Below are 17,570 nucleotides of genomic sequence, written 5' to 3'. Positions count from 1 at the left end.
TCGAACATTGGGAGCCGCGCCTGTTGCTATCCACGGCCGCGTTTAATCCCCATTACTGTGTTTGAACTGCCGCTCGTAACCCCCTCATTCAGTCTACTGGCGCGTGTCCCTCTCCATCCCATCTTCGTGGGCATCTCCGACGACTGCTGCGCCGGAATCGCGTGTCTGCTCTGATCAAGTCGCCCCAATATCAGGTACCCATCGAAGAGGCTTCCGTTTTTGAATTTCTGCGGTAGATTTTGGTGGGGATCTTTTCGGATCAGCGGTGATTTGTGACTCGAAATCAGTTCGTGCTGACTTCGATTCGCCTAGGCATTGTCTAGATGGGTGGCAAGGGACACACATTAACAGGCTGATTCGTCGTTTTGTCAGCGTGAATCGATTTTTTATGCGGAATTTATGAGGCAATCTCGCCGTTGTCTTTTGGTGTTGCGTGGTAGCGAGCCCGGCGGCTGCGCCTGTAAGATGATGCCTCATCCATCCGCCGCGCGCTTGTATTTTGATTTTTTTCAACGAATCCGATGAGATTGGCGCGGCGTGGTGGTGTTGATTTCTGGGGCATCTCCCCTCCGCGAGGGTCATGTTTTGTGAGCGCGGGTCGGTATGCATGCTAGATCCAGGCGATGATGTAGTTCAAACCCGCCCGAGTCAACAACATAGTTTGTGATCGAAATTACTAGGGTATCGGGTGACAGGGGGGCAGGTGTGTGTTTTGGGGGGATCATTTTGAATTGTGTAATTCCGATTCTGAAGTTTATGGGAATGGCAATTCGGAATTTTTTTTGTTTGTGTTCGTGGACTGCATGTAGGTGGTTGATGCACCCATATACCTGTAGTTTTAGTTGTTAATTTCTGGCACATTGGTGCGGTTGTTTTACAATCTGGTAAGTTGCGTTATAGCATATCAAAACCTGTGATGCATATTGGACAGTCATGTTCTGTGGTAAATTAAGTTATTTTAGGGATGGCAACTGCTGTATTATACTGAACATGTGTATCTTAGTGGCCATTATTCGTATTGTCATTTTGCAAGATGGACTACAAGATTTGTTTGAGTCGAATACTTTGCGTTTATTTTTTTCATTTTCAGGTGTTAAGAGCCATGGTTAGGAAACGGCAGGATGTTGATTTGGGTGATGAAGACATGAAGGTTAGGTTAATGTACATTCACTGCCATTTTTACATTGGGATGGCTACTGTTTTCTCTCTCTGGTGGCAATTCTTAAACATATCTGATGGCAACTTTATCATCCACATTTGTTTTAATTTACTGTCCACATGATAACTGCAGTTTCATGCAGTAGCTGCTATGTCAGTACATGGTTCTCGTTATACGCCTTTTTCTTAATTTCTGTTAGGGACTACTTTGTACTACAAGTTTGCTGATATCTTCTGCTCATTCACTTGACACATCCTTTTTTGCTGTGTTTATATGTATCAGCATGTCGCTGTAAGGAACAGGGCTTCTCCATTTGGTCCGACCCAACTCTACAAGGATTTCAATGTCGCACTAAAGCTGGATTTCAGGAACATGGAGTTTACGTCTTTCATGCATATCAACACCACCAAGCTACACAATAAAGCGATTGATTGGCTTGCGAGTTGTTATGACTCTTCGACCAGGTGTCTTCTTATCCCTGCCAGGGGCAGGATTGCAATGACCGAAGAATCTGTCTACAATGCTTTGGGGTGCCCCATGGTAATTTGCCTGTTCATACAGGGTGGACAAGGACATTGAGGCCCGTCTTGCACCACAGATGTTCCCTGGTATGGATCTATCCAAAGCCCCATTGCATAGCCAGGTGAACACCATGTTGAAGGATATGACGGAGTCCGGCGACAGTTTCAAGAGGCTCGCCCTGATATACATCATGAGCACTATATTGGCACCAACCACTAGCACCAGGATAAGCAATAGGTGCTATCCTGTTCTGGTATGTCTTTGTTATTTGTCGCCTATATTTTCCGTATTTTTTATTTTCCCTACCATGCAGCACGCACTTTAACATGCAGGGGAGTGGCAACTGACTTTTTACATGTAATAGTGTAAATATATTCCTCCATGGCAAGTCATACATTATGTGCATGGCAACCTACAATAGTTCTGTATGGCAACTCATATATTCCTCCATTACAAGTCACACAGTATGTGCATGGCAACTTACAATAGTTCTTTATGGCAACTCATAAAAGTTCATGATGGCAATTTTTCATGTCCTATGTTTTTTACTTTTTCTTTCAGTTTTTTGTGTATGTAGCTCCAAGAGATCTGTTTAATGTCCATGTATTCTTCATATTTTTAACAGCAATTTTGTTGTTTTAAGGATCATATTGCCAACATGCACAAGTACAACTTTTGCAAGTTTGTTCTCGACCAACTTCATGAGAATTTGTCTAAGAAGAAATTAAACAAGGGTTGCCGTCTTTACCTTTTGGTATGCCATTAAACCTCTTTCACGTGTGTTGTGTCTCCAACTTTCGATTTTTTGTTTGTTTTGTTTCAATAAAATAACTCACTTTTTCTTCAAATCTCCTTTTGTGCAACTGTTGTATGTTGATAGTTTGGATATCAGCGAGCTCGGGCTAGATGTGCCTGCTGCTCCGTTTGGAGTCACCGTGTGGACAAACAGCTTGATTGATTAAGTTTTGAAAGCAGACACCAAAGAAGATGGATCTTTTGGGAAACTCCAGGTTTATCCCCCCTGTCATCTCTCCGTGTGTTTGTCAGATGGCATGGGGCAAGTGTATCAGTTTTGTTTGATGCGTGCTAATTATGTCTGTTTTCTACAATTTTTCGTCTCTTGTCACAGCTAATCTCTGACCATGCTGTGAACAATACGTATTTTGGCGGTCCTGAGCAGTTTTCCAGGTGGATTGATATGAATAGCCATCCTGATATCGAACCGAAGGTGACTTTATTTTTTATTTTGTTTTTGTTGCATCAAATGTGGCCTCACATCATTCTTCACCTTCCATTTTTTGTTGCTGGTCACCATGCTTTATCTTACCTTTTTACTGTTCTGTAGGAGTGGAAGAAAGTTGAAACTCTTGTGGGTCAGTTTGCGTCAGGCATGACCTGTCTCCTGGGCAATCTTGTGCAAGGGTGGACTGGTCTGACCCCTCTTGAAAGTGAAGAAATGTCGCGCCGTTTTGCTATGGTCACCGGTGGCGTGCCCATGCGCTCTCGTACTGCTAGGGGTAGGTTTGAGGGTTACAATTACCCGAGCGACACGGATGATGAAGATGAACATGCTCAAGACAGTGGTGACACCAGCGACAGTGATGACGACCCACCCAACAACCCTGGAGGAGGAGAAAGAGAAGGGAAAAGGATGGCGATAATGAAGATGGGGAGATGGGCAAGGGCGATGCTCATGAGGGTCAAGGTACCGGGGATGACGGCGGGAATAATAATGACAGCTCTGGCCACAACGACAACAATGAGGCAACACCCAACGATGAGCCTGGTGATGAATCTGGTGGCGTGGGGTGCGGGGGTGAATCCGATGCTAGCGACAAAGGTATTGCGAATGCCGCACACCGTGAAATTGCCAAACACGTGGTTGGGGAACTGAATTTAAAGAGGCAGAGGTACATTTTTTTTGCTAGCACTGCATGTCAATTTTTATTATTTTTTTGCATGGCAACCTTTAGTTGTCATTCCATGGCAGTTTTTATGAAAGTAGTATGGCAGATGTACATTTTGATAGCCTTTTGTATTTGCAGTCTTTTATGGCAATAATGCGGCAACTTTACTTATCATTCCATTGCAAGTTTAAACGTATTATGGCAATTATTCCTATGCCCTTCACGAAATCTTGATTTTTAATTTCCCAATCAGGAGTGAGATGCTGTCTGATGGCGATGTTGTTAAGTGTAAGAAACCGATGTATGTTTTTCTTGACGGTATCTATATGAGTTTCAAGGGATTTTGTCCCTTTTTAAAATAAAATGGCAGGGCAATTTTACTCTTACCACAGATCCACCAAAATGGTTCTAACAAAGAGTACCAGGCCTGCAAGGAGGTCTCCTCGGTTTTCTCCAACCAAGGGTGGGGCAGGAGAGGATCCAACCGCTGGCGTGCCTGCTATTGAAAAGTATGGCATTTTTTGAAGGATTTTATGGAAATTATATCACGAAATGTCATGGCAACTTTACATTCCTCTTTTTGTGGCAATTTATTTTCCTACCACCATGCGGTATATTTATTCGAATGTTACATTTCTATTATTTCTGCTAGGGTGTCAAAAAAGGCATCTACAAAGCATACTGTACCTTCAGGGAGTTCTCCTCGTTTCTGTCCAAAACCAGATGGGGCACAAAATGATGATCCTACCATTGGAGCCTGCATTCCTGTAAAGTATGTTCATTTTCCCTTCTGTACTTTTTCATTTTATTCCCTTTCTTTTCTCTGTCCTGGCAATTCAAACTATTCACAGGTGGCAAGTCTGGTTAACTAGTAGCCACCATGCTGGCATCCTGTTTATACATGATGTGGCAACTTTATTTTTTTATGAGCACCTGCTGTGTTTATACTTGATGTGGCAATTCAAACTATTCACAGGTGGCAAGTCTGGTTAACTAGTAGCCACCATTATGCCATCCTGTTTATACACGAGGTGGCAACTTTATTTTTTTTATGAGCCCCTGCTGTTTTTATACTTGATGTGGCAATCCCAACTATTCACAGGTGGCAATTGTGGTTAACTAGTAGCTACTATGCTGGCATCCTGTTTATACATGATGTGGCAACTTTATTTTTTTAGGAGCCCCCTGCTGTTTTTATACTTGATGTGGCAATCCCAACTATTCACAGGTGGCAATTGTGGTTAACTAGTAGCTACTATGCTGGCATCCTGTTTATACATGATGTGGCAACTTTATTTTTTTAGGATTTTGATTGGTCTTGTTTTTTCTTTTATCAGAGTCACTAAGAAGGAACCCACAAGGAGGTCTCCTCGTGTTTCTCGGAACACTAATGTTGGTGCAAGCACCACTGCATTTTGTATTCCTGAATTGTAAGATCGACACCCTTACTCACTGATGTTTCACTGTTTTTTCACATGTCAACATGAAACAACTTCGTTTACTTTTTTGTTTTTTGTGTTCATCTATAGGGCACCACGCGCTCATATTAAGAAGCAATCAACAGTCAAAGTTTATTTTTGCGCAACCAGGGGTGAGTCATCGTCCGATAGTGATTTTGTGAAGTGCAAGAAACCAAGGTATGTTCCATCACATACACCTTGCGTCAATTTTCACATTATTTTATTTTTATTCTTTCACCTTTTGGGGGTTCCAGAGCTACTAAATTGGTTCCAGCCAAAAGCACTATACCTGCAATGAAGTATCCAAACAAGGACATGGCAAAGGGGGCTGACTCAAGAGTCGCAGCTACTCGTATTGCTCGAAAAATGGATGGGACATCAGAAGATGTTGCAGCCTGCATTCCTGAAGTGTATGATAAAAAAAAACTCTACTGATTTCTGTATTTGCATTTTTATATGGTAATTCCATCTATGTGTCTTGTGGCAACTTTGTTTTAATTTTAATTGTTTCATGCACAGGGTAGCGCGTTCTCGTCCTATGAAGGGAGGAACTGCCATCGATGGATTACGCAAAAGCAATGCCGTGTTTGGTAGACTCCGTGCAATGCTTAACATAAATGCTGACAATGTTGCTGATCCCAAGGTGGCTGATCCGAAGGCAGTAGACCCTAAAGTGTCATATCACAAGGCGGTAGATGAGCCTATTGCTGATGCTCCAAGTTCGACCATGCCGGCTGGTGACGCTGGTGTTCTAAGTGACGCAGGGGTTATCACAGCTCCCGGCAGCAGGCCAGAAAAAATTGTGCCCCCTGTTGTTGGCTCAGCATCAAAGCCGGTAGTAATTGTGTCACCTGCTTTTGGATCAGCAGCAAAACTAGTAGAAATTGTGTCCCCTGCTGTTGGATCAGCAGCAAAGCCAGTAGAAATTGTGTCTCCTGTTGTCGGTTCAGCGGCAAAGCCGGTTGATATTGTGTCGCCCGTTGTTGGTTCAGCGTCAAGGCCGGTCGAAATCGGGTCTCCTGCTGATCCTGCAGCCAGGCCTGCACCCTTGAACATAGGCGGTGCAACTGTAATGGCACATGCAGGTGTAACAAGAGGAGATCTGATTGACAAGCTATCGCCAACTGGCCAAGAAGCTGCAGAGGGTCTGATTGGGCTGCAGACAGGCATGTTCCCTGCATCTCTACTGTTTGCGAACCCCAATGCTGGCCTAAAGTATACAACTCCAGTGAAGACATATACAAGAACAAAAGCTGCTACTCAATCAGGGATTGGTGGGCCAAGCGTGAGTGCATCTCGGCAGTCAGCATGTGTTGATAAGAAGGAAGTAGGTGATGCACTAGCTGGTCCAAGCGACGGACTCGGGGGAAACAAAGTTGATGTGCATAAAAGTACTCGCCATCGTATGGCGTTCACCCCACCCGGGTTTGATCTTGGTTTCGGGGAAGATGCAGAACCTGTTGCCAAGCAACAAAAACATGTGTCGTTCGTACTCCCAGACGAGCAGCTTGGTGTGCACTCTATTGCCCATCTCCCCCTTAATAAAACGCATTTTTCAATGTCATGTGACATTTATTTATGTTGTTACTGTCAATTTTATATCTATTTTTTTTTCATTTCCTCAGGTGCGGACATAGACATCAACAAGGGAGCTTTTGTAGATCTCGGCACTGTCGTTGTGTCACAAGAAGAAATTGAACTTTTTGATATATACGACAGAGAATACCGAAAAGCAAACGTGGCCGTGATGTCTGGTTCTGCAGGTATTATAAATCAATAATACACCCCCCTCTCACACCCACACACATAGCTATACTGATTTTTACATGGCATCTCTCCATAACCTTTTTTTTTAATTCATGGCAACTTGTGATTTTTTTATTTTGGTAACTTTTTATATGCTGGAGGTGGCAACTTCATGTATATGTGTGGTCACAAAGTATTTTTCTTCCTTTTTACGCGTTACAGGCCCCAGCAGTCTGGAGACCCCTATGAAAAATATATCAATCGCTGAGGGAGTCGAGTGCAGTGCCACTCCAGCGTCAACAATTGTTCCCAAGAGGGTCGTACACCCTTCAAAGTATGTGCGGGGGCGTATGTGACGATCAAAGCTTCTGTTGCAGAGAACGAGTTATACAAGAAAGTTAGGCGTTTTGGCGATGGCAGGAAGACATCAAAGAGCAAGGAGTAAGTACCCCCCGTCCCTTTACATGGATACATTTGGAAAGATAGCTCCATTTTTTATTTCCTTTAAATGCCAGCCAGCCAGCTTCATTTCCATATGCCACCTGCTTTTCAACTTGTTTGTTCACTGATCTTTTTTTTCGGATTTTGGGCCAGTTCCGATGTACGCAACGCACGCGTAATCCAATGCAGAGCAACATGGATCGAGCTTGGGGAGCTTGCTGCATGTGTCAAGCCAAGGGGCCAGTTGACAAGCAATGTTGCCGAAGCCGCAATAGAGTACATCAAGTTGTATGATTGCCCTGACGACAAAGTCCTGATGTCGTACGTTGTCGGTAAGAAGATATCGGAAGGGAACGTCAAGCACAATGTCATCAAGGCAGCATTCAGCCAGGAGATTGGTTCAAAGCTCACTCGGAAATATATTGTAAGTTATTATTTGCTTTTTTTAATCCCGCATTGTGTGTGTTTTTTAGGTTCCACCTCATGGCAAATTTATTGTTTCATGCATGGAAGCTGACACAGAATCATGTTGGCAGTTTAAGCTATAACCAAATTACAAGTTACATAGATCCATGTAGGCAACTAAAGCAATATCCAAATTATAGATAACCATGCTGGCAAATTAGACAGAACCATGTTGGCAATTTTATTGTTTTGTGCATGGAAGCTTTAAAATTACCATGTTGTTATAACTAAGAGATCTTGAATGGAATTCTGAATTTAAGCCATATATTTTTTTATGTACAGATCATGTTCCCCTTCATCCAGACATGGGGTGTAGGGAAAGACAAAGTCGGTCATTGGTATACTATTTCGATAAATACCAAGCAAAGGATGTTCGAGATCCTTGATTCATTGCGCGGGCCGGATAATGATGATCTTCAGTCCCATTCCCGCGTTATGTTAGCGCACATTAAACGTGCCTGGAAGGAGCATTATGGTGGTGCCAAGTTGCAGATAGAGGATTTCACCACGCAGCACATTGATGTGCCAAAGCAGAATAATCTGTAAGCATGTTCTGATATACCCTCCTTTCATTTCTATTTTTTTGGTTGCTTTTTTGTGCTGCTTATTCATATCCCCATTTTTTTACTTGCAGCGATGATTGTGGGTTTTATATGCTCGAGTTCATGAGGAAGTGGGATGGGAGAGTTGTTCCTGCGTTGGAGCTGGACGACATAGTTGAATTGAGGAAGGTTCTGACCTACAAGATGATTGTGACACAGCCTTTCAATGAGAAAAAGAATGCAAAGGACTTCATAGAGGAAAACACAAAATGAGGTAAGAAATGACTTTTTCCCTGGAACTGTGACTTACAACATAATCAATGATGGCAACTTCGCGTATTAGTGATGGCAACTTTACGTAACTAGTGATGGCAACTGTACCCACATTTGAGTGGCAACTCTATATTTTTTTTCATGCTGTTTTTTGGGGGGCATTTTTTCTAGTGAAAATGATGGTACACATGACAAGTAAATGACATATATAACAGCGAATGTTTAAACACCTTAAAATCTTGAAAATAGCAATCAAATTTCTTGAGTATGGCAATTCAACGACTAGTCTGTATCACACTTTACACTATCATGTTAATCACCACACTTTTCGAAATCATGGCTGTCTCCTCCCAAGCATCACATAGTATTAAGTTTCTGTGATCTAACGGCAAGCTGAACGACTTGCCATCTTCTGCGGGCATGTCCTTGCGTCGTGATCGGCTGACCTGCAAATGCTGCAGCGGCCTTTCTTCTTCGGCGCCTTTGGCTCGATATCTACCGGTGATTTATAACGCTTTTCCCTGGGCCCCCCTTTTGTTGCTGTAATTGGCGGGTCCCTAACCGCATGATTTAGTGACGCAGCCGAACCCGCATCTGTAACAGTTTCCTCTGTGGCGCGCCCTCGCATGGCATCCCCTGTACCTTCCGCTTCAGCAGCAGAACCCTCCGTTGCAGCTCCTGTCGCAGACCCCCCCGGCGTTGATGTCGATCCTTCTTGTGCAGCCCCCGAAGCAGACCCCTGTGGTACAATACCTTGTTTCCTAGACATTCCAATCACTTCTCTTGCTCTCGCATCCTTTTTTTGCCTCTTCCTCAGTGAAGCCATCTCGCTTCTCATTGCTTTCATGTGCCTCTCTACTATCCTAGTTCCATCTTGATCATCACAAGCGTCTTTGACAATGTCACCCAAACCCTTTTTCATTGTTGTATATCGTATCAGCTTCCTAGAATTCTCTGGCATCTCTTGCTGCGTGGCGTTTAGCTCTTGCGTGCCGTGCGGCCCAAGTATGGCATCTGCGTTCCAGGTCCACCTCTTTAGGATGTAGTGTTGTGGCAGGACCCTGACGCCTTCTTGCTGCATAACTCTCAGAATGTGGCAGCACACGATTCCGTCCCTATCAGACTTGCAGCATTCACAAGAGTACATGCCCGCCGCTATATCAGCAGCCAACCTGAATGTTCTGCTGCCATACTGTCCGGAATAGCCGGTCATCGAGATGGCCTCAAACGTGGTCTGCCCAGTCCACGCGCAATGGTAAGAGGAGGTCATTTGGAGTTCCTCCTGAAACCTGCATGGTCATGTAAATCAAAAGACAGCTAATATGATTTTCTCCAACGCAACAACACTTGGCAACATGTGGCAACTTTAATTAATACATAATCCAAATCAACAAACATATGTGATTTTATGGCAAGGCAACAGCACCTGAAATCATGTGGCAACTTTTAGCATTACCTATGGGCAACTTTATTTATTACAAATACCAAATCTCAACAACCTATGTGAGAATTTCAAACTAATCATCTTCAAATTTGGCAAACCCAACTATCTCACAATGGCAACTTTGTATGTTTAATGGGGGGCAACTTTTGTTACGTGACAGTGGTAAGTATTATTTATAAAACAACATTATCCTGCCCACAATCCAGTGGCCACTTTGCATGTGTTACAGTGGCAAACTCACTAATGTGCCACTGGCAACTAAACATGTGTTAATCTGGCAACTTTTTAGAAGCCAAATGCAATGTATATAAAAACGGAAAAAAAGACTTTGTGTGCGCAAAACGCGGTGCTGCTGCGAGGGGGGTTATGCGTCACCTGTTAAACATTCTCCTTGTGTATACCAACTTCACTTGCTCCTCTATCGGGCTGAACCCCCATTTCTTCGGCACGGTGGGCGCTGTTTCAGCCTCCGCTTGCTTCTCTGCTCCCAATATCTTTGCCTGTATAGCCGAGTATTGCTGCGCAAAGTTGTATATTGAATTGCTAGGGCTGACATATCTTTTCAACACGGCATTGAATTGAACCCCTCGCTCCTTTGCGTTGACTGCAAGAAGGGGTAGAAGTTGAGCATGAAGTATTCAGGCACCCAACTTGTTCGGTTTTCCCATAGGGACGCTAGGTCCTCATTATCCTGCACTTGGTATTTCTCAATCATTGCGCTCCATTTGAACTCAAATTCTGTTGGCGTGTAGCTATTGTCTACGCAGTCCTCAAAAACTGCGTGCAGCTCCAGGTTCCTGCCCATGAATCCACCCAGCTTCTCCTGTGCCTTCTTCATTATGTGCCAGCGGCAATTTCTATGTCTTGCCTCTGGAAAAACCTCAGCTATCGCGTTCCGCATTGCAAAGTCCTGATTTGTTATGATGTTTGCCGGAGCAATCCCATCCATGGCTTCCAAGAATGTATTGAATAACCATACGAAGCTGAGGGTGTCTTCATTTCTCAGGAACCCTCACCCGAATTGAACAGACTGCCATGGTTGTTTATTCCAATGAAAGGTGCGCATGGCATGTTATATTTATTCGTCAAATATGTCGTGTCAAAGGAAATGCAGTCGTTGTAGTACTTGTACGACCTCCTAGCTTCTGCGTCTACCCAACAATACAAGTTGATTACCCTATCTTCATCGTCCAGCTCGAAGTTGTAGAAGTCATCGTCATCCTTCTTCAGCTTTTTGAAATACCGTAGCGTGTACTTCATGTCCATTACACAATGCTCCCTGCGCAGCGTTGCTCTGAAGTTGGCCATGTCTGTCCTTGTGTACGACAAATCGTTCAGCTTGCCGTGCAGGGTTGACAGGATCTGCATCATTTGGCTGGTTCGAAGGTTGCAAGCATGCAGAAGCTTCACAAACTCCCTCTCCTCCCTCGGCATGTGGCGGTGCGATCGCAAGTACTTGCCGAGATCGAACTTTTTTAACACACTGTGGTTATGCTCTTCCTCAAATTGATCCACGATATATGTTGCTCCGTCAAGTTTCACCTTCATTCTTGCTTGGCAACCAGTCCTTTCTGTAATGTTTCTCTTCCTTTTTGGGACTATAGATTCCGGACGCTGTGGGTCATCTTTCTCCTTTTTGTTCCTGCCTGCCAAGTAACACACAAACTGAGCTCGGCTTGTTTCGCCACTCTTTATAGGCCTCTGGTAATCAGTCCTCATGCCAAACCCATTCCACCTTGCATAGTCTTGATAGTGTTTCTTAGCTGCCGCGGTGCTTTCGAACCTCATGCTGAGCGCTGGTTTCGCAGGAGCTGACATCACATCATCAGCATCATCGTTATCCTCATTGTTATCTCCATCCGCCCTCTCTCCGCTCGATCCGTGTAATGGGTGGTCTGCTGCCGATGTGCTTGCTCCAATATGTTCATCGGGTCTAGGTACATTGTGTGTAGGGCCCATCATAGCAGGTGGATCTGCAGAATTATACGAAAGCAATTAGTTTCATACCAGCTGGCAATTTAACTCAAAACACACAGGCAACTTCTAATAGTACAGTGTGGTAATTTCAATAAAATAATGATGGCAACTCCCCACCTCCCCTAGAACAGCTAATCATGAAAGTTTAGAACACAAATAAAAATTAAGATGCAGCTATCTGGTTTGAGTAAGGGAGGGGAGGCTAGGGTTTGGTCGGAGCTGGAAGGCTGTTTTACCTCCTGCAGTAGCTTGTAGCAGATTATCATGGGCGCCAGCACCACTCAAGCGGGTTGATTGTGAATGTCGTCCATTAGTACCTGGATGTGCAGCACAATAGTTTTTATCCACCCAGCATAGCTTTGGCGAAACCATTAGAAACTCTATTGTTTTTTCTTTTTTGCATCTCATACCTTCAGGCAAGACTGGATGCAGCAGCACTACGGTGTTTTCTGGACCACCCTGATCATCTTGCACTAGATTTTTTTTCTGTATCCTGATCCATATTCTGCTGACCTGGGATAAATGGGGGATAGTTGATTTGAAAAACTGGGTGCTCTGCTGTCACTTCATGCAGTACAATATAAATATGTACGGCAATATAAATATATATGGGTGCTCTGTTTTCTTAACTTTCATGACAATTATCAGCACCAGCACCACCTAACTATCTTAACTGGGAATAGTTTTGAAGCGATCCCCTCCCTTACTAGGACTCGATCTCTGTGCTTACTGTGCTAATCCCTGAATCGACTCACTAGCACACACAGTTTCATGATGAAGTATACAGAAACAAAGGACAAAAGTACTTTATTACATCGCATCATCCAGAATTTAAATAGTATTTACAACCTCGCATGACCTCTTGGGCCAGCATAAAACAAATATTGTTTCATCATCATAAAACAATGTTTCAAAATTGCAGCGGAAAAGGGTAGAACAAAAGGGCCTCAACTACTCCAAGGTGAGTGCATGTTGGAATGTAAGCACATGACCCATGACAAAACGATGAACCTCACTCATCGTCGGATCCACCTGCATTGTTAATTGCAGCCACTAAATGTATTGGCAAGATTGCCAGAGTTATAAAGGACCTACCAAGTACATGCATAATTTGGCTAGGTGGAGCTTGGCTGTTTGCATAAAAGTATCATGGTTCAATCCTATCATTTTTAAACAATTAGTTTTGAATTCTATTGGACACGAGGTAAAAACACCCATGCTCCTATTAACCTAGGATATTGAGTAGAAACATCAATGCTCCTACCCAGTTCAAACCATTCATTTTATTAGAAAATTGGAATGAGTGAGATCTTCCTTACAGCCCCCAGATCTAGTCGCTCATAATTGTCCATAACTGGGGACACGGCTAAGTACTTCATTTGACACTCTCGAGAGGTGGTACACTTTACCCACAAGAAATCGGTGTGTTAATCCCTTGCCGTCCTCCAGGTGGAGTAGCAACGGCATCGATTACAGGAATTTTCAGAACATATTCCCCCAAACCACCTGAGAGACGCGTTCCAACCTACACTGCTACATACCGATGTCACCTCGGATCCAGATTCATATTTCTTACGTCCATCCTGGCAGAGCCCATAATACCATGTGGTTGTACTGGAAGTTACTAAACAGGAAACTAGTCCAGTCTCTGGTTACCCTGGGTAGCATTCCTCGGTTGCAACGCAGGCGCTCCCATAGAAATGGCGAGACGACTCATAGAAATGGACCAATAGAAATGGACCTGACGTCGCATACATCTCCACTTCCTCAAAGCAGCCCACTCAGGACGGTTCATTGAATTACTTGTTTTGCCATACACTAGGAAAACTATACTGTAATTCAATAGTATCACATTGTGAAAATACCACCCTCGTATATTATCATAGCATAGCATTTTACTACTACGATGGCAATTGGTGGTAAGGTCGTGGCAAAGGTATCCTATACTACTAGGAGAATCATAGCATAGCATAGATACAATAATAATTCTAATAATGCAACTAATAAAATCTAGTGCATAATAAGGTAATAGGTGAATGATCAAAGTGAACTTGCCTTGATAGTAGTTGGTATTCAGACACTCTTCACAGTCACACAGTTCGCTCTCCGAGAAAACTAAACAATACAAACAATGCATACATAAACACACCATACAAACAAAAGAATATGTATGCCATGATGCAATACAAAACATGTGACAAGAGCTTGGTTTATTTTATTTGGGTGATCTACTGATCCTAAGCATAAGTAATTAAAACAAAAGCATTAGGGTTTTAAAAAGAAAGGCAAAGGATAGGGTTTAAACCCTAAAATAAGGTTTTATTTGCATCTGCAAAACAATTTAATTCAAAATATTTATTTCTCTTTCCTAATGGACAGAGGATAATAAAATTAAATTTTGGCCACTAGTTTCATTCAAAAAGGACTTCTAAATAATTAGTTATTATTTAAAAGGCATAAAACCCTATTCTGTAATTTGAATGTGATTTAAATATTCAAAATTTGAAAATGGACAGTGCCAAAAGATTCTACATTTCCTAAGGATTCCAAAAAGGTGTGGATCAACAAATTTGGCCAAACAGATTAAAAGATATGATCATTTGAAGTTATAGGGGCTTTTCTGCAAAAGTGCCATTTAATTATTCCGGGGGATTAAAATTAGATTTTCATTTTATAACTAGGGTGCCACGTGTCAGCATCTAATTGGTGCGTACCGGTTCGTTTAAGTGAAATAAGAAGGATCTAATTTGGGCCGTTGAGGACGGATGGACGGACGAGATCTCACCTCCGGGAAACCTAGGGTTCCGGCGAGCTTCTCCGACTGGGGCGCAGCACGGGCGGGCGGCGGCGGGCGGTTCTGGCGAGGCTGGCGCGACGGGGAGGTCACGGGGAGGCGTGGCATGGCACGGGGTACACGGTGACGCAGTTGGCGCGGGGTCGGGCGGTCGGAGTCCTCGCCTAGGTCGAAGACGAGGCGGCGGCGCGGGCGGAATTCTGGCGACGGGCGGCGGAGCTTCGAGCTCGGGCGTTGGGGCGCTGCAGTGGACCAAAAACGACGGGATTCGCGTCAAAAGATGCGCGAGAGCGAGAGGGAGGAGATAGGGTAGGTGGGGGTGGCTCTCGACCTTTAGGTTGCCGGCGACGAGCTCGAGACGGCGGTGGGCAACGACGAACTCCGGCGTGAAATTTCGTCGGCGTGGGCGCGCAAGAGAGAGGGGAACCAAGGGGAAAGAAGAGGGGAGGTCGCGGGGTTTAAATGGACGCACTCGGGCTGAAAAAGGAAGGACGGGAGAGGAGATTGCGGCGGTGAGCGCGCGGCGGCGAAGAAGGAAAGCGGCGTGGGGATCGCGGGCGCTTTCCATCGGGGAAGAAAGCCCTGACAGGTGGGCCCCACCTGCCAATGGCAGCGGGCGCGCGCGCGGGGCGGATTGGGGTGGCCGGCCCGGTTCGGGCGCGGTCAGACTAGGCCGGTTCGGCCCATTTTGGTCGGGCCGGTCCGGTTTTCTCTTTTTTTTTTCTTTTTCTGTTTTTCCTATTTCTTTGATATCTTTTGATTTTGAACTCCAAATTGGTCCAAATAAATTCCAGAAAATTTGTAAAATCATGTTTTACCATGATTCAACTTTTGGGAGTGATTTCCCCTCAAAATAAAATATATAAAAATACATTTGCCCTATAAATGCCTTTAGGGCTATATAGCTATTTAAATAAAATACTTTTTCAACTCCAAATAATTATCCAAAAATTATGGAATAGCTTATATATGCATTAAACCCATTTTATACATAAAACCTATTGGTTTGAAGATCCAAAGCTCAAATGGGTGTAAACCCTAAGGTTTAAATTGAAATAAAAACTTTTAAAGCCTTTTGAGATTCAAATTTGAATTCAAACATGCAATTGTGGCATGATGCTTATGGATGCAATGCATATGAAAGGTTTTGAATTTTTGGGATGTTACAAGTTTTTACTCAAACCTTGTGATAGGGAAATGACTTGATGCAGTAGTGGTAGCAGCGGGTACGATGTATGCAATGCATCTTAGTCGGCCGCCATAACGTCACTTGGTGTCAATGATGGGAAGCCCCATGATGAACCAAAAATCTGGCCGATGTCCCCTTCCATGCTCTTGAAACCTATCCCCTCCACAATCTCCTGTGAGGATAAAAAATGCACAAATTGGAGCATCGCTTATTTCGCAAATTCTGTAACAGCTCTGTAGGTTGCAATTTTACACGGTTACTCTGTATTTTTTCAATGGCTGCAGTTAAATTAACCAAGTGTTGTACAATTTTTTTTTGCAGGGGGACACGATATGTTGTTGTGACCGTTTTGTCCGGAAGACAGATGGGGCAGCGAACAAACATGAATGGGCCAGATATGTACTGTACATATTAATATGCTTTTTTATACTCCCTAAATGTAGTCTAGCAGATATATGAATGTGGGAAATGCTACCAAAGATGGTCACGTGCTAGCAGTTTCAAATGGATATCCGGTTCCTAGTGTATTGTAACCAAAATCTACTATCATTATAGTTCTCAACATGGCAGCATATTGGTGTGCATGCGGCATCTTTCCACTTAAACACATGGCAGTTTAGTAACAAACATGATGGCAACTTCAGGTCTGAAAATTTAGCTGCCAATATGGCCATGTGATAGTGCTTAAGTAGGAGTTCATTCCCAGAATATTGGGACCAGAATCTACAGCCATCACAGTTTTAAACCAATGGGACGTGCATGTGGCAGCTCTGCATTTAAACCCATGGCATTTCAGTTAGAAACATGATGGCAATTTATGGATCTGCAGAATTGGGATGTCAATTTCGTAAAAACACTATGGAACAAACATCATAGTGATGTGAATTTTCCATAGAACATTTTTCTAGGGTTAAGAATCCAACCATAAACAGGTTCTATATAGACATTTTGCACAAGATCCATGATCAAAACATACGTTATCCAATTCGTCCCATATCAACATGGATTGGTTGGTACACGATGACAAACATGATAGGGGCAAGGATGTACAGAGAACTTGAGTGACCTGTTTATTCTCTAACTGCTGGGATGGACAGAAGTTTGGAGGGGTGGGGGGAGGGGGGGGGGGGTTTGGGTGACCTGTTCTTCTCTATCCGCTGGGATCACCAATGCTCAACCATGTTCTTCAAGATCTGGGGTGGCAATTCCTCCTGTTTGTTCCTGGAGTTGGCCTTCTGCAAGGGAGGGATCTACACGGCGGCAGCCGCCATGGATCTACATGTGGGCTGGGCCAGGGCAAATTCTGTCTATCCACTACGGCAACTCCAGTTGACAAACGGGTAAGCGAATCGAATTGGATCCTGCTTGGGACTTTGGCTGGAGTAGGATTTGGGCCGGAGTAGGATCCCGTTTCCGAAGATGGCAACTCGTGGACACGGCCTGGCAATTCGGGGGGACCCAGAGCCTGGCAACTACGTTCGCGCCAGAACGCCGCCGCACAAACGAGGCCAGCTCGCGCTCGCGGGCTCGTAGAAGCCTAGCAACTACGTTCGTGCCAGAACGCCGCCGCGCGAACGAGGCCAGCTCGTGCTCGCGCGCTGCCGCGCACACGCGCTCGCGGGGCAACCTGACGTGGCATCCAATGTGGTAT

At 44.1% G+C, this 17,570-nt stretch overlaps 2 protein-coding genes across 8 annotated transcripts; one reads left to right on the top strand and one right to left on the bottom strand.

The window, feature by feature from the left end:
* Window positions 1-46: 46 nt before the first annotated feature.
* Window positions 47-16,524, top strand: LOC100822775. 7 transcript variants are annotated; one of them, XM_024455147.1, is made up of 20 exons: window positions 47-194; window positions 1,091-1,150; window positions 1,442-1,934; window positions 2,325-2,435; window positions 2,562-2,691; window positions 2,811-2,909; window positions 3,027-3,591; window positions 3,842-3,876; window positions 3,959-4,097; window positions 4,241-4,360; window positions 4,926-5,018; window positions 5,118-5,225; window positions 5,303-5,458; window positions 5,568-6,559; window positions 6,674-6,811; window positions 7,017-7,235; window positions 7,389-7,659; window positions 7,983-8,242; window positions 8,335-8,516; window positions 16,241-16,524. In XM_024455147.1, exons 7-16 carry the CDS (start codon window positions 3,356-3,358, stop codon window positions 7,148-7,150), a joined length of 2,151 nt encoding a protein of 716 aa, XP_024310915.1. In that variant the 5' UTR covers window positions 47-194; window positions 1,091-1,150; window positions 1,442-1,934; window positions 2,325-2,435; window positions 2,562-2,691; window positions 2,811-2,909; window positions 3,027-3,355; the 3' UTR covers window positions 7,151-7,235; window positions 7,389-7,659; window positions 7,983-8,242; window positions 8,335-8,516; window positions 16,241-16,524. The 7 variants fall into 7 exon arrangements, with proteins under 7 accessions (XP_024310915.1, XP_014757377.1, XP_024310917.1 ...); XM_014901891.2 differs by having other exon boundaries at window positions 3,842-3,889; window positions 3,981-4,097; XM_024455149.1 differs by lacking the exons at window positions 47-194; window positions 1,091-1,150; window positions 1,442-1,934; ... (1 more) ...; window positions 2,562-2,691; window positions 2,811-2,909 and having other exon boundaries at window positions 3,449-3,591; window positions 3,842-3,889.
* On the bottom strand, window positions 10,168-12,627 carry LOC112268887 (protein FAR1-RELATED SEQUENCE 5-like). Its single transcript, XM_024455151.1, has 2 exons — window positions 12,173-12,627; window positions 10,168-11,932 (listed from the first exon to the last, which is right to left on the bottom strand). Exons 1-2 carry the CDS (start codon window positions 12,342-12,344, stop codon window positions 10,962-10,964), a joined length of 1,143 nt encoding a protein of 380 aa, XP_024310919.1. The 5' UTR covers window positions 12,345-12,627; the 3' UTR covers window positions 10,168-10,961.
* Window positions 16,525-17,570: the final 1,046 nt, after the last annotated feature.

This window comes from Brachypodium distachyon, chromosome 4 (assembly GCF_000005505.3).
Source record: "Brachypodium distachyon strain Bd21 chromosome 4, Brachypodium_distachyon_v3.0, whole genome shotgun sequence".
In the NCBI taxonomy this organism is placed as follows: Eukaryota; Viridiplantae; Streptophyta; class Magnoliopsida; order Poales; family Poaceae; genus Brachypodium; species Brachypodium distachyon.
Note: the sequence above shows the minus strand (reverse complement) of the source record. Positions and strands in the feature narration are given on the sequence as shown.